Source organism: Molothrus aeneus, chromosome 13, assembly GCF_037042795.1.
Source record: "Molothrus aeneus isolate 106 chromosome 13, BPBGC_Maene_1.0, whole genome shotgun sequence".
Classification (NCBI taxonomy): domain Eukaryota; kingdom Metazoa; phylum Chordata; class Aves; order Passeriformes; family Icteridae; genus Molothrus; species Molothrus aeneus.
In genome coordinates, this window is record NC_089658.1 from 18,231,376 (window position 1) to 18,246,308 (window position 14,933).

The following is a 14,933-nucleotide window of genomic DNA, read 5'->3' on the forward strand; positions in this document are numbered from 1 at the left end:
CAGAACCCAAGTTAGACTAAAATTTGATTCAGGATATTAAAATCAGGATTCTGGTATACCAAACACGATTAAAACAACTTAATGTACACAGTCTACAATGACACATGTCATACAAGGGATTCATCACATGTGAGTCGGTAATTAAACCTTTACAAAGATTTTCCTTAAGTTATTAACAAACCTTTACCTTTGCAGATGCAGCATACATTGCAAATTTGGAGTACCACTTGCTTGCTTTCTCTGCAACCCCTTTCCCAGCAGAGAACATGCTGCTTTTCAGAACATCAAACTTGGGAGTCAGCAGCGTGTCCAAGTTGAAGGATGGTGATGACACCAGTGTCAGTGCACTGGTTGTGTCCTGCTCCTTGGCTGGGCTGTTTGGGGAATAAGCTGGGGAAGACCAAAGCCTGTCCCTTGGCCTTTCTTCATGTTTTGCATGGTAGCTCTTGGATTTGGTAAGGCTGGGTGGCCTTGGGGAGTTTGGGGGAAGGCTGGACCTCCTACAAGGCTGGATAATGGTTGGGCTCCTTTTATTGGCATTTCTGTCATCAAAGGGTTTTTGCAGCTCAATGCTTGGAGCACGACTGGACAAAGGGCTGCTCATGTTGTTCATGTACATGACTATTTCTTCAGCTAAATCTCTTCTTGCAGATGGAGTAGAGACACTTCTGTCATCATCGTCCTCCTCCTCCTCTTTCTGCTGCTCTGTCTCAGCAACCAGCAGAGACAATGGATCAAATCCAGTTTCAACATCTGTTTTTTCAACTGGCTTTACTGGAAAGCTGCTCTTTCTTTGCAATTTTTTAGATTTTTCACTGGAAGTTTTCACTGCTGTAGGCGTTTCAGGTTCTCCATCCAGGTCTTCCAGATCAAAGATAACAGGAGACTCAGTTTTATCTGTAAAACTGCAATCAAAGGCTGCATCTTCATCACTGGATTCTTTCTCCAGGCTTTCTCTCTTAGACTCTAGAGAGGAAGATCTGATATTAAGAGTTTTTGGCCTTATGCTTTTCTGTAATGCACTAGATAGAATTTTGGCATCAGCTCCCAGTTTTTCAACGATTTCTCCAGGGTTTGCTTCCTGGTTGATCCTGTTTATCATGAGTCCCACTAAGCCATCCCCACTCAGGTTCCGGCTCCTGCTTTCCCACGGCATCTCCCTTAAGTCAGCTTCCACTGCACTTTTATGTCTCTTTCTTAAGGATTTGTTTTTTATAACTTCTGCTTCATTGGCATCCTCAAAAGATGATGTAAACAGCAATCCTACAGAACTCTCTGAAAAACAAATGGAACAAGGTGCTTTATTTGTTGCTGTACAAGAAAACTGAATGAAGTACAGAAGAATGCAAATTTGTCTCATCTTTCCAGCAATTTACAACACAGAAATGGAATTCACTGTGTTGTGCTAGAGGTTGAAATATTGAGCTGACCACGGTCATAACTTTTAGGAAGGGACAGACAATAAAACACTTAAAAGGGAATAAAATCATACAACCTAAAGAGCATTTTGAGAGATATCATCAGGTCTCAATTGTATTTATTCTTTTGGGGGCATTACTCCAAGGTTTGAAAGCTAAGGATAGCACAGGTGTCAAGGAAATTGCAAAAAAACCAAAAGCATCACTTTCTAACTTAATCATTTAGAAACAGAGCCAACAAAAGGAATTATTGTCAGAGAAATCTCCATTGTTTTGCCAGAGAATAAAGATGCAGACTTTAAAGTACATTACAATATTTCAAGCATAGCTGACAGTATTATAATAACCAGAACTGACATTACTAAAGACTCATGAAAGTGTCTGAAAGTGTCTTTTTAATTTTACTGCACAGAAACTCCTTGACCATCCTGAAGGAATTAATTACTTGCTGGAGATTATATGAAAAAACCCCCAAGATTTTGGTGTTTTGTAAGCAGATGTTAACTACAGAAAAGAACAGAACAAACAAGAAGAAAATCTGGAAGTGCAGAATATTGCCATGCATTCTCCTGACACAGCATATGCTGACTCCAACCTAAACTCCCTCCCCCACTTTTCATCAGCCACTGCTATTACAGCAATAAAATACTGCAAGTTTAGTGGACACCAGAGCTTAGGAGCACTACTCAGAACTCATGAGTACCAAACTGGGTAGATGAGTACTTTCCCTGCACTCACCCCTGCTCCCCTCTGCCACGGTGCTGTCAATGGTGCCGTTGAGCCGCACGATGCTGGAAGTGCCTTTGTCATTCCCAGAGTTCTGGTAATTCAGTTTGGGCAGGCAGTCCCCACTCCCTTTTGTGCTCTCCACTTCAGACACTGCAGACAGAAAAGGACAGAGGTTTTGTAGAATCCAATGAACATTCCTTAAACCTCAAGGCCCCGTTACCTAGTGGACACCTCACAGAGGATTGAGAGGCACCTTGTTGCACCCATCCCATGAGGCACAGGCTGATCTCTGCCTGGGCACTGGTTTTCACTATGGAAATTTAACTCCCAGCATTACTTCTGGAATGTTCCAAAAGCTAGAAGTTCCATAAGCTTTGCTACACAGAGCCCAAAAATAATTGCAAAATATCTTGTGGTTGTAAAGATTAAGACCACCCTTGCTCACTTGCATAGGAGAGGTGTAGGAGTATTTTTCTCCTGCCTTTGCAAGAGTTCAGCTTCACACAGATCTCATTTCCCCCAGGACTACACAGGAGAAACGAAGTAAATGTGAATTATTTATATTCAACTCTTTTACATATGAAACAAAAATTCCATTGCAGGTGACTACCCAAAATAAAGAATTACTTCTCTAAAGGATTTCAGACAAGTTTAATATTATCAAGCTGTTTTCAAAAGTGCAAAATGTTTTAGCACATCATATTACAGAGGGCTACATTTGTCTTAATTATGGCCAAAAGTAATAAATTAGGGAGAATTCATTTTCTGCATCCTCAAAAACTTTATTAAACCTAAATAACTTGTCTGTAATCTTATTTATATGTTCTCATGATCATGGGTAAGACAACTTTTCAAGAAAATTGAAGATAAAAATACTAATGCTGGAAGGAAGATTGTGGTAAAAACACTGAACTTATTCCATATTTCCTCAGACTTTTATATCACTTGATAATGGGATAGTTAACCCAAACAGTAGGAGAAAGCCCACTGAAAAATTTAAACAATTATATTATTAGGGGAACATTGACTAAGAAGGGTATTTTCCATGAATACACATGGGAATCTGTAGTGCTCATACCATTTTACTACACAATCTGATCTTCTATGTACTTGCATCAAGTTGATGCTGCTCAACTGCAGTTGAAGGAAATAAGAGCAGCAGATGCAAAACCTGAAGAAATTCTGATACGTCTCCCAAACTTTGAGAATTCCAAGAAGCTGGGTAATTTAGACTTCTCAGACTTGAAAATTTCAGCTGCTCTCCTATTACAGGATTTATAAAGAAACCAGACTGGTAGAAAATGCTTTTCTGTAGATTATGCCTATGAGGCAATTTCATTTTTTTTTTAAAGACAAAAACATTAGGCTATAATTATCATTAAGCCTTTATGCTCCCATTATCACTTATTTGAAACAGGAGAGAAAAAAGAACTGTAATTTTCCAAGTGAAACCATTAGACATCCAGAAAATTACACTTAGAGAAAGAACTTCAGGCAGTGGCATAAACTGGCATTATCACACTCACTCACTGTGAGGAATCAGCTGTCCCACTTAGCTTTTGCTGGAATCCTTATCTATCCCCAATGAACCAGATATCTGTATTCACAAGATACGTACAAGAACTGGAGTCACTCTCCCTCTTGTCCTCCTTTTGTTCTTGGATGTCTTGAAGACAAGTTTTCCCTTGCTTGGCTTCTTCTTTGATTGATGTGCTATTGGCAGTGTCTGAAAGTCCCCCTATCAGTGCAGGGCAACATCAGAATAAAGGCAGTTATGGCATTTATTAGTGTGACATTGTTCAGGGGAATAAATTGAATACCAACAGTAATTCAAAGGCCTCTTATCAAGAACATTCCAATTAAGAGTGAACGTTTTACCACCAAATTAAAAAAAAAAAGAGAAAAAGGATTGGCTTATTATAGTATAAACGTTGAAGTGATGCTTTAGAGGATGGAATTAAAGGGGTAATGGGCAACATTTCTTTTTAAATATTGAACTAAAGCACTGTTTGACTTTAATTCTGTTGCCTGGTTTATTTGATCAAAAGGTCACTTCTTTTCAAGAACTCCAAAGGCATCTAAACATGGTTTCATTTTAATGTACAATGTTTCTCAGAAACATTAATGTTAACAGAGATGTTAATGCATGTGCTTCACATGGTTTTACTCTAGAAAGTAAAAAGATTTAAACAATGCAGTGGCAAACATGAGCTAGTCTGCAAAAATAGATTTAAGTGAAAATAACCACCATCACTCCAAAACCACCTGCAAACGTTCAAGCCACTTATCTGGTCATTCTCAAGCCAAAACACTGCCCAGGTGTAATTAATATGGTCTCTCTCCAGGATCAAAAGGGTCCAACATAATTAGAAGTTTCTTTCCCTCTTTTCCCTAAAGAGGCTGCACTGAATGGCTACAGAAGGGTAAAAACCTTGTTGCCATGGTAAAGATAAGAAAATATTCTGGAATTTATGGGAGTTTTTTGGATTTCCTGAGGAGTCAGCACACATTCCAGCTGTGAGGTCTCATGCAAAGTAATCTTGAAAAGTCAGATGATGTCAAAAGCAAATGCTATTAATTATATAAGTGACAGTTATTTCATTAAGGATTATTTACACTTCCTTGGTTTACATAGTCTGAGTTGCAACCAACATTGCTAAGCTCTTGTACAGTGCTTTGCATGGCTGGATTTCAATGAAGTGGTTTATCAGGAAGCTCAGCTCCATGCAGAACAGGCAGGAATAAAGCAAAATTGTTCAAGGCCATCCATGAGGTTAATGATAGAGCCAGAAATAGGACTGGAGTCTCTGGGGTCCAGAGAAATAATCCAGCCATAAGGCCATCATATTTGTTCTGTTTGTCAGGGCAAAGATTTATTTGTACACATTTGGAATTACAGAACGGCCCTGGATGGAAGGACTTTGAAAGCTGAGTCAGATGACCCACATACATTTATAAAAGTATGTTGCAAGGGTCTTCCAAGGTCAGCCTGCCCTAAACTAAACTGCATTGCTGCTACTTTACAACGTACTACTGTGCTTTACTACCAGGAAGTTATAAATACCATGGCAAGTAGTACCTTTAAAAAATATCAATTACAGGCATGGCCATATGACCATTTTATATCTAAGTTTTCACTGGAAAGAAAAGGAAAGAACCCCCAAAATTTACAGCCTCACCTATTTTACTTATATTCTAGATAAAAACAAACATTATCATTGCAGGTGGTATGCAGAACCTGCAACCGGTACTGCAAACTCAAGGACTAGTTCTAGTTGCCTCTCAGCTAACATAAAAAAAAAAAGGGGAAAATTAAAAAACACAAGGCTGGACAAAGTTTTCTGCCAATTATAAGACTAGTTATTAGATGAACTAGGATAATTATAACAAATTTCTGTTTCATATTTTGTCTCTATTTGTCTTGTAAATAGCTGATATAGTAAGTGAATAGCTGACTATTTCAGATTCAAAGGCAATGGAGACAGCTTTTTTAAAATTATGCAGGAACTATTGTTTTTTTTGTCTAAAACAGTTTTATCAAGCTCACAAAAGAAAGACTTTTGAAATAAACTTCCTAATCGGCATGAAAATAATAAAACCAGAAGGATGTAAATACTTTACCAGGAACAGATGTATGTGCAGTGCTTGCTGGTAGCTTTTTCAATGCTTTTTTGAACTGTGCTATTCCTAAGACAACATTTCGTATTTTCATCCAGAGGAAATAGCCACCTCGATTGCTTGAAGGCCAGGTGCTTTCCAAAACAGCCTATTTTGGAAATATCAAAATCAAGCAGTCATCTTCAGGAACAGCGAGGTGTGAAAACAGTAGCTTAAATTTCAGACTGAGTTACATTGGCAGTAATACAGCAGATTTCTCAACCTACAAAACCAAAACCCACAAAATGATTCTGTCTTGTGTTTCTTCAGCTTACAAGAAATGACAGAATCCCACCTGAACTGCTCTGTAATTTTTCTCCCTTCTATTTGCCTGGATCAAAACGCATTTTTGTGCCCCCCATCCTCCTTCAAGCACACACCTTGTTGTAGTAGCCATAGGTGATGGCATTGGGGTCGATGCCAGCCTTCTGCATCTCGAAGAGCACGCGCACCGCCAGCACGGGCTGCCCGTACTGCCCGCACAGCTGCATCAGCACCCGGTAGCACACCTGCAAACACACACACACACACACCTGTGAGCCCCGGGCCCCAGCACTGCCCTGGGCTCACCCTCAACCCCACAGGCTCCTTCTGCAGCTGGGGGCTGCTGTACCTCGTCAGGTGGATCTATTTTCTTGGTGTGCATTTTCTGGAGCACGTCATAGGCAGTTCTCAGAGCCCTGACCTTGGAGTGGCAGACTTTGACATAGGCAGGGAGGCAGATGAACCAAAGGCCGTAGCAGTGTCGGAGCAAACACCTGGACCACATCTGGGGGATGGAGGAGTACTTCTTGGCAATTTTGTGGGCAGATTTAATTTCCTGGAAAGAAACACAGATTATTTGTGTGTGTTTATATCTACATCACACAAAGGTACATGTTAAAAACTGAACATGTACCATTATATCTATGGAAACTGTAACAGTAATATTAACAATAGAATGAAGTGGGAAGGAATATGAAAGCAGTGAGTGATAACAAAACCAGTCGCTGTGCAATATTCTACTCCGAAACCCTTGCATTTCTTTAAATCTCTATTACTTTGAAAGTTAGAGCTCCTCAAGGTCCTGGGCAGTAAAATGCAATCAAGGACATGGAAAATTCATGGAGAACAGTGTGAAGAAAGGGGAAGAGACAGGGACAGCACAGCAAGCAACCTGTACAGGGGCCCTTGTATGGTGCAGAAAAGAAGAACATCCAAACAACAATTTACACAGTGACCTTACAGTCACCAGATCAGTGAAGAACAGAAGAACCATCAGGCTGCAGGCACAGCCAGTCAGGCTTTACAGCCAAACTCAAGCCATCCCCTTCCAGAACACCTCACACTCCAAGAACACCAGCAAGTACCTGTTTAGTTCTTCTGAACATTGGTGATGGGCTGTTGGGGCTACTGGCTTTTGAGGAGAGTTTGTTATTTGGTGCTCTGAGAAATCCTTCAGGTCGTTCAAACAATTCTAGCTTTAATACTGGAAATCCATTATAGCTGCAAGAGAAATGTGTCAATTCTGGTAAGTCAGCTCCAAAGCAAACACATCACATAATAGCAAAGGAAATCAACCACACACTTGCACTAGAAGCTTCCCAGGAAATAAACACAAAAGTAAACCTTTAATGACATCACTGACAGAAGTGGTTCACTAATCCCTCAGCATGGGCTCATGCTTGCACAAACAGACTCAACCTGTTATTCAGGTTAGCAACTTAAACTGACAAATGTATTTACTGTCATAACATTTTCTTTAATTAATGTGTCAAATGCATTAGTATTGATTCTAGTTAATAAAATAATCTGTGTGCCTTAGTCCCCAATGATTATCACATGACTGAGGCTTATGAAAATCAATGGGAACAATATCAAACCATCTAAAAGATTAAATCAGATTAGATATGGAAATATTTCTCAGAATTAATGAAGAAACCAACAAACTCATCTGACATAATTACTAAATTAGTAACACTGGTTTTCAGCAATTCCTTGACACATACCCTTTCCTTCCAAAGAGTATCTGCAGTTTGTATCATTATCAGTAATAGCAGAGGGACAAATAAGGATGACTGGGTCCAATAATCTCAACTTTAAGCTTAAAAGGTGTCAACAGCCAGCACAAGGTAATGTGATCACTACCAGCTTTATTAATTATTGTTTGTGTATGTCCACACACAAAATCAAAACTTCTAAGAAACTGGTACAACAGCCATTTCAAACACACCTTTTTCTTGACCAACATAAAGAGACAGGAAAAGTCTGTACTTCCTGACTCTCACAAGAACCTAGAAATTAAACTCTACAAGGGCAGCTGTTAGGATTGGCTGGCATCCTACTGTGTCCTTAGGCTACCTGTATTGCAGAGGGTGCTCTTCCCCATTTGGCAGATGAGGGATCTCAGGGGGTGTTATGAAAACTGTGTGCTCACTCTTGTAGGACTCATCCAGCTCTATAAGTCGTGTTTCCCCAGTTTTGTCCATATCTACCTGGAGGAGGAAGGTAAAAGAAAAAGTAGTTACCATGGGCATTGCATTTTCTGCTGTTAACAGCTGTATGATCAACAGGACAGAGTCTGCATCAGCTTCAAAGAGCAGCACTTTAAATGAAAGGATACCTTGCAAAGTTATAATGACATTAATAAGTGTTGCATTGGTTTTGTGAACTTCACCCCAACCCAATAATGACTGTTTAATGGTACAGTCTGAATTGCCTGTTTTCAGGTAAATATTTTAAGGAGAATGTAGAGATTAATCCTTCTGAACACAACCATTTCCAGAACTATGTTTCCAACAGCAGCAGTAACTTGAAATTTATTTTTAAACATAAAAATAAGATATTTTCCCCTCTTTTAACCACTGAAAACACCACCAAGCTTTATCAAATTGTCTGATGCATACAGAAGGTACTACTAGCACCATGACAATGGCAGTCACCTACACAGCACTTAACGTCTTGACGGTCTGCAGAGACTGCAGAAATACACACGCACTGCAAGAGAATGGAATATAAATGTGTGACCTTACTGAAGCGTAAGGGAGACAGGCACAGCTTTGTTTTTCTAATTTAAATTACTTAAATGGTTTAAATGGCAACCAAATGACAGACAAATGGTAGAATACTTCAAAGAAATGAATAAGCAACCTGTAGAACCCAAGAATGCATGTTTTTTATGGCTTAAGAATTTGGCAACAGAGAGTTAATGTATAAAAAGAAGCATATTCCACAGTTCTCTCCCTCCAGTGAGGAGCAAATATATCAAGTAGTTTCAGTAAAATTCTTGAATATTTAAAGTTTGATAAACATACCAAGAGGTGTCCTTAATTACACATTTTGCTGCATGAGACAGATGGAAAGCATTAGCAAATTGAACCAGCCAAGTAGCAAGAACATATGGCTCCTGAGAAGCAGCAGTAAACGAAACCTTACTTGCAATTTAAATACTTCTAAGGATGTAAAAATCCCACAGCTACAAGTTTTACCAGTGAAATATAATAAAGCCAGTAGCTTAAATGTGTGTCAAATTGAGGTAATTTTTGAGTTCCTGGAAAACTGAAAACTTGTGAGACAATTACACTGTATCTTTCAGTTGACAAAATGGGTAATCAATTACAATCTGCTGCTGCTGTCTAGGACCAAATAACATAGAAGAGATTACTCTTCATCTTAAAGTATTCTCACCAATTATTTAAGGCAGGGCTTAGTTGATATTTTATAGATAACTAATTTCACAGTACATAAAATTTGTCTCAAGGCAGTAGTCTGTAACTACCCAGAAGAAAGCACTGTATCACCTTTCAACTCATGACATCACTCTCTCATCCAAAATCCTGTCAGGTACTGGTTCCTCTAATGAAAGATTAAATATAAATATTGGCTTTACTGGAACAATTCAATTTTGATATCTGGTCTTGGCTGCAGCTTGAGTTGGTACAGCAGTCCTTGCTATACTTGCACATTTTGACTCTGTATGTTACTGGTAAGAACAATATCAGAAATTAGGAGAAATCAGGGAGGAGAAGCAGGAAGGAGATGAGGCAATATATCACTGTTCAAAGAAATCCTACATGGGAACCTGCTCCCCCAGTCTGTGAATATCCAGTTTCATAAGCAATTCTAAAGCCACAGAAAATCCTAAAATTGCAATGCCAGTGCCTCAGTTTCCCCACTGTTATCCCTGGCACAGAAGCAGCCATCCCATTAATAAACCTGAATAAAATCCTCACTGCCAGTAATGGAAGCTGGAGAAGTGTACGTGTATTCTGGACAATTTGCTCTCACCAAACTGTCATGGGCATTTTTATGGTGGAGTGGAAAGAAGCTGTCCAGGGCATCAAGTAGCAAAATACCTGGCACTAGGACAGACAAGTCTCTGTTTCAGCTGTACAAATGGCTCCTTAACCTTTTCTAAAAGGTGAAGGCTCCAACAGCTCCATAGATTATGTGCAGTCTCACAGTGACATCAGCAACCTAAGCATGACTTTTTCGAAACAGATGTCTGAGTTTCCAGATAAGATAACTTTAGTTTAGGGCATCAACTTCAGCACCCTCATAAACCATTCTATAAAATGAAATGCATCAGATAGAATGTGACACTTACACAGTCCTTGCATTCTGAATAAACATCCTTTTTAACACCAGCCAGAGAACTAAACTGCAGCACAGAGGAAACCAAGAGCTGCTCAGCAGTTCAGTCACTGGGGTCTATTTCTGTCCAGGACAGCTCCTGTTTCATGCACAAATTGGCACATGGCAAAGCAAGCACTACGTGTTGAAGGGTTTCTAACAGAGCTATGGGATTGACTCAACATTACAGAAATGTTTGTAATTAATTCCATTTACAAGCCATGAATACCTGCAAGTCACGCTATAGAACTGGGAAGCAGAGTTTTGAAAACTGTTACTACTAAAATATTGAGACTAGCAAAAGCCAGAAAGAGTCTTAAATATCATTATTCCATGCTTTTACATTTCTCTTAAAGTTCACTGTTTTCAGGCTTATTTTCAAAACAGCTCCTTTTAGCTCTTCTGCACTTCCATGGAAAAAACAGTCATAAACAGGAACTGTAAACAGCAGTTATCAGTCTTCAGTATTAATTCCCATGGAACAAACAGCAGGTGACCTACTTTCCAGGAAATCCCAGACAACTGCACCCTGCTTAAGCAGCAGTGTCCCAGAACAGAGTGGTACAGGTAACCAAAAAGGTGACAACAAGGTGGGGAATTTCTCATAACATCCACCAAAATAGGGATGTAAGATTCTGGGTTTCAGTTCAGTCTTCCTTCTTGCACTTCTTATAACAAGCCAGTAATTCAGAAGTTTACATGTCAGTGAAAATGCACCTCTAAATTGTTATTATTAGCACCTCTAATTTGTTATCATGGTGTTTTATTTATATTCAAGAATTTGAAGCAAAAAAGGAAATGAAGCCAAACACAAAAGGAAAATGGGAGGCTACAATGATGAGAAAATAGGAAAATAAAAGCAAAAACAAACTTGCAGTTCAAATGCATTCTGGTAGATAGGTAGAAAACAGCAGAAGTTAAACACTGTAGGCACACCAAGACCTGCTTACTTTATCCACACAGTCATCAAAGAAGGCAAGGCTGGCATCCTTATCACTGACAAAAGAACATTCCTCAATGAAGCGAATGAACATCTGGGTTTTGGTCATCAGGGTGTAGAACTTCTGATGAGAACGGTCTCTGCTCTTCAGGAACCCTGCAAAGTGCAACCAGGAGCGTTGTCAGAATGCCCAGAAGGCAAAGCCCTCACCAGAACTCACTGTTGGTTCTACTCATGTGCAAAAACCTTCCTGCAATCTTTGCCACTACTGTGCAATTTTGTCTGCACTTACATTTCCCCCACCATTTACAACACTCACACACCAATGTTTTATTCTGTAGATTAAAAAGAATAAAAAAAAATAAATACACACAAAACAAGTTTATAACTTTTCACCTTGTAGTTCAAAGAGAGAACTTGCATCTGTGGCTGTTTCAGAGGGTGCCTCCGTTATTGGCCTGAGGTAAGACCTGTAACCTTTTAGGATTGAAGCCATGAAACAGAGAAATGCTTCCTGGATCTCTAAATCTAACAGATGCAATTTCTTCCCAGAATTAAAATCATAATCATTCATTGCCAATTCCATTAATGCATCTTCTCTTGGTCGCTGTTGCACTGTGAACAGAACAACATTATAGTGTTTTACTTTCTTTTCCCCCTCAATACTGGCCAAAAATATTCTCTTTAACTTACTAGATTCAGTGATTACTGAACTCCATTACATTTGAAATAGGTTAAAATACACCCACATCCACTCAGGACATGAGACAGTGGATTCAGCTTGACCTTCTGTACCTCATGTATCTGTGGATAACACCAAAAGCAGGATGCCCTGGCATGGTTGGCACAGGAGTTACTACAGTATCAGAGAACCAGTGTGGACAGAGCTTTAAAAAGCCCTCCAAGTAAACTGTTTGTAAAACCATGTGAAAATTTAGACAGGAGCTGATTAAAGGAGCATATTTTCAGTACAAACATATGGATGAGATGTATTTTTTTTGATTGTGCCTTTCATTTCAAAAAGCAGACAATGCACATTAAATACTGACATACACAGAAAATCATCACTTAGAGGCAAAGTGGAGCCATTGAATCACAGCACTGCAAAATGCTGCTACAGACAAAACGTGGCTCTAGCAAAACCTGTATTCTTTAATTAAGTATGGGCATCAACATTTTAAAGCCATCAGAACTCTAGCTGAGACTTCACTGCTACACACAGAGTTTGGTAACATTCTAATAATGCCACAGGAAAGTGAAAGAATGGGTTTGTCACTGTCTTTCCACATCATATAATTACAGCCAACCTTACCTCAATATCATTTTTAAGTAACCTACTCTGTAATAAGATTTAAGTTCACTACCACTCTATTTTTACACACAGAATATAAGGTTTAGAATTTTTTCTAAAAAGCCCTTGCAGAAAAATGTATGAAAATTCTGAAGCATCAGATAATTTTCACCACCCATCACTATACACTTCTTTGTGTAGCATATCCCAATAAACTTCTGTTTGTTCGAATCTTGTGAGCTCAACAGCCAGGACTGTGTTAACAGCCTTTAAAAAAGTGCTTTGTTTTAATGAATTTCACTAAAACCACCCCTGTCCAGCTCTTTTTTTTTTTGTATGAGGCTAACATTAATAGGAAGCGATATCTATTAAGTACTGCCTTCATATATATGTGAAGTCTCCTCTGTCCCAGAACTCCCCACCCAGTTCCTAATCTCTGGATTTAGAGCACAGATTTTGCTATTCTGTAAAAATAAATGTTTAGTGGAACTGATAACTTTGGAACATATTTAAATAGCTACATTTATCTGGTTTTGTGGCACACTGTGCCCAGTGTAAAGCTTACTATGTACTTTCCCACTCACATTCTGCCAGTTGCTGATATAAAGTATTCAAAGTGTTCATCAGGTTTTTACAAGGTTTCTTTGGTAGGATCTTCCATGCAATAGTTTTCTTGTCTCCAGTTCTGGGAAAAAAAAAAAAAAAAGCATTCACAGAATGTGTTCAGAGGTTGCTCCATCACACCAGAGAAGGAGGTTTCACTCCATTAAAACTGGACTGAGAAGGATTGCAAACCAACTAACAAAGTCAAATTTGATTTACTGTGTGGAGATCTGATCAGAGCCATCCAACCAATGCCCCATATTTCAGGGTGATGATTACACTGCCACACTCTTCAGCACTGAAATCAATCCAGTTACAACTCACCAGAGATGGATTAATGGTATTAAGCACCTGTTATTGCACCAGTAACCACCACTCATGCCATGTTCTGAGCTCTAATTACTTAAACTGGCAGGACAGAAGGAAAAGAAGTTGAAAGAAAAACTAAAACACCCCTCCAAGTTTTGCCAAAAAGCCAGTTTTTGCTTTTGAAAAGAGGAAGCAGAAAAAAATTTACAGAGAAGAAAAACTGCTGATGAAAACTTACTGAGAAATTGTGTTGGTATCCAGGTCAACACAGCTGACGTCGGGTGGGGGGTCATAGAGATCAAAGTATCTGGAATCAATCCCCACTATGAAGGGGCACGGGGCACTCAGCACATCTGCCAGGGCCAAGGGACACAGGGGAATATACGGGCAAGGCCAGTGGAAGGGAAATATCATCTTGGAAAACATGCAGAGACAAAACCACAGGTTAAACATGTGCAATGCAGCCTATGCAGGAACAAACCACACTTCACTAACTTCAACGTTATTTACCATGGCAGATTGCTATTACTGAGAATCTAGATGTAGATTATTAATTAGAAACCTCACTCATTTCTCTAAAATTCAGTTTGTAGGAAAAAACTCTTCAGAATCACAGATTGCACATAGAGGCAGCAAACAATGCTTAGTGATGACAGGCAGGGAAAATCAGGCATTTAAAATTCCATAGGAATAGATACAGTGCTAGTTAGGAATATCAGGAACTCTTAATGCACTGTGATGATCAAACACTTATTCACAATATTTACTCAAAAATCAACAATTTATCTTCTATCTTCATAGGATATCATTACAACAGTAATTTTTCTCTCTAGTGATCTTTATTTTAATTCTTATTTTTAAGCAGCCTTTAAGTTTAGCAGCACTAATACAAAATCTAGATTTTTTATCTCAGAAGCATTCTTTCTGTCCTTTTACAGGTGCATGACTAAAAGCTGGTACTTACAGAGACCAATGCCTCTGTCACACTCGTCAGGACAGAAGGTCGCAATGAGTGGATGAGGATTTTATGTTCTGTCACAGCAAACACCAACAGAGTTACTGCATTTTCAGGTCCTAAATTCTGAAGTAGTGTAGAAAACTTGCCACCACTGTTACAGGACATAAACACACCGGTGAGTTACAAGGGATAGTAAAAAAAAGAAATGTTTGATAATAAAATAAATGGAAATCTGCAAATCTTTCTTTTAGAGAAGATTACTTAGTAGAATACTTGGCACACTTCACTGTCCAGTGAGGAATGGTTATTTCCAACAGTAACCATGATTCCTTGAGACTTGACTCATTCTAGCTATTTTCAGGACACAGGCATGACAATTTTTCTTTCTGAGAAGCAATTTACAGGAGACAACATGTG

General features: G+C 39.0%; 1 protein-coding gene across 2 annotated transcripts in view; it reads right to left on the reverse strand.

The window, feature by feature from the left end:
- DENND4A (DENN domain containing 4A) overlaps positions 1–14,933 on the reverse strand; it is a 47,845-nt gene that overhangs the window by 10,375 nt on the left and 22,537 nt on the right. For both annotated transcript variants that reach the window (XM_066558502.1, XM_066558501.1), the window contains exons 10-22: positions 14,523–14,667; positions 13,797–13,972; positions 13,231–13,331; positions 11,752–11,970; positions 11,366–11,511; positions 8,145–8,278; positions 7,154–7,289; positions 6,418–6,624; positions 6,185–6,313; positions 5,769–5,913; positions 3,766–3,885; positions 2,157–2,297; positions 188–1,275 (exon numbers count right to left, since the gene is read on the reverse strand). In XM_066558502.1, coding sequence (XP_066414599.1) covers positions 188–1,275; positions 2,157–2,297; positions 3,766–3,885; positions 5,769–5,913; positions 6,185–6,313; positions 6,418–6,624; positions 7,154–7,289; positions 8,145–8,278; positions 11,366–11,511; positions 11,752–11,970; positions 13,231–13,331; positions 13,797–13,972; positions 14,523–14,667 — 2,887 coding nt within the window. The remainder of the gene's footprint in view (positions 1–187; positions 1,276–2,156; positions 2,298–3,765; positions 3,886–5,768; positions 5,914–6,184; positions 6,314–6,417; positions 6,625–7,153; positions 7,290–8,144; positions 8,279–11,365; positions 11,512–11,751; positions 11,971–13,230; positions 13,332–13,796; positions 13,973–14,522; positions 14,668–14,933) is intronic.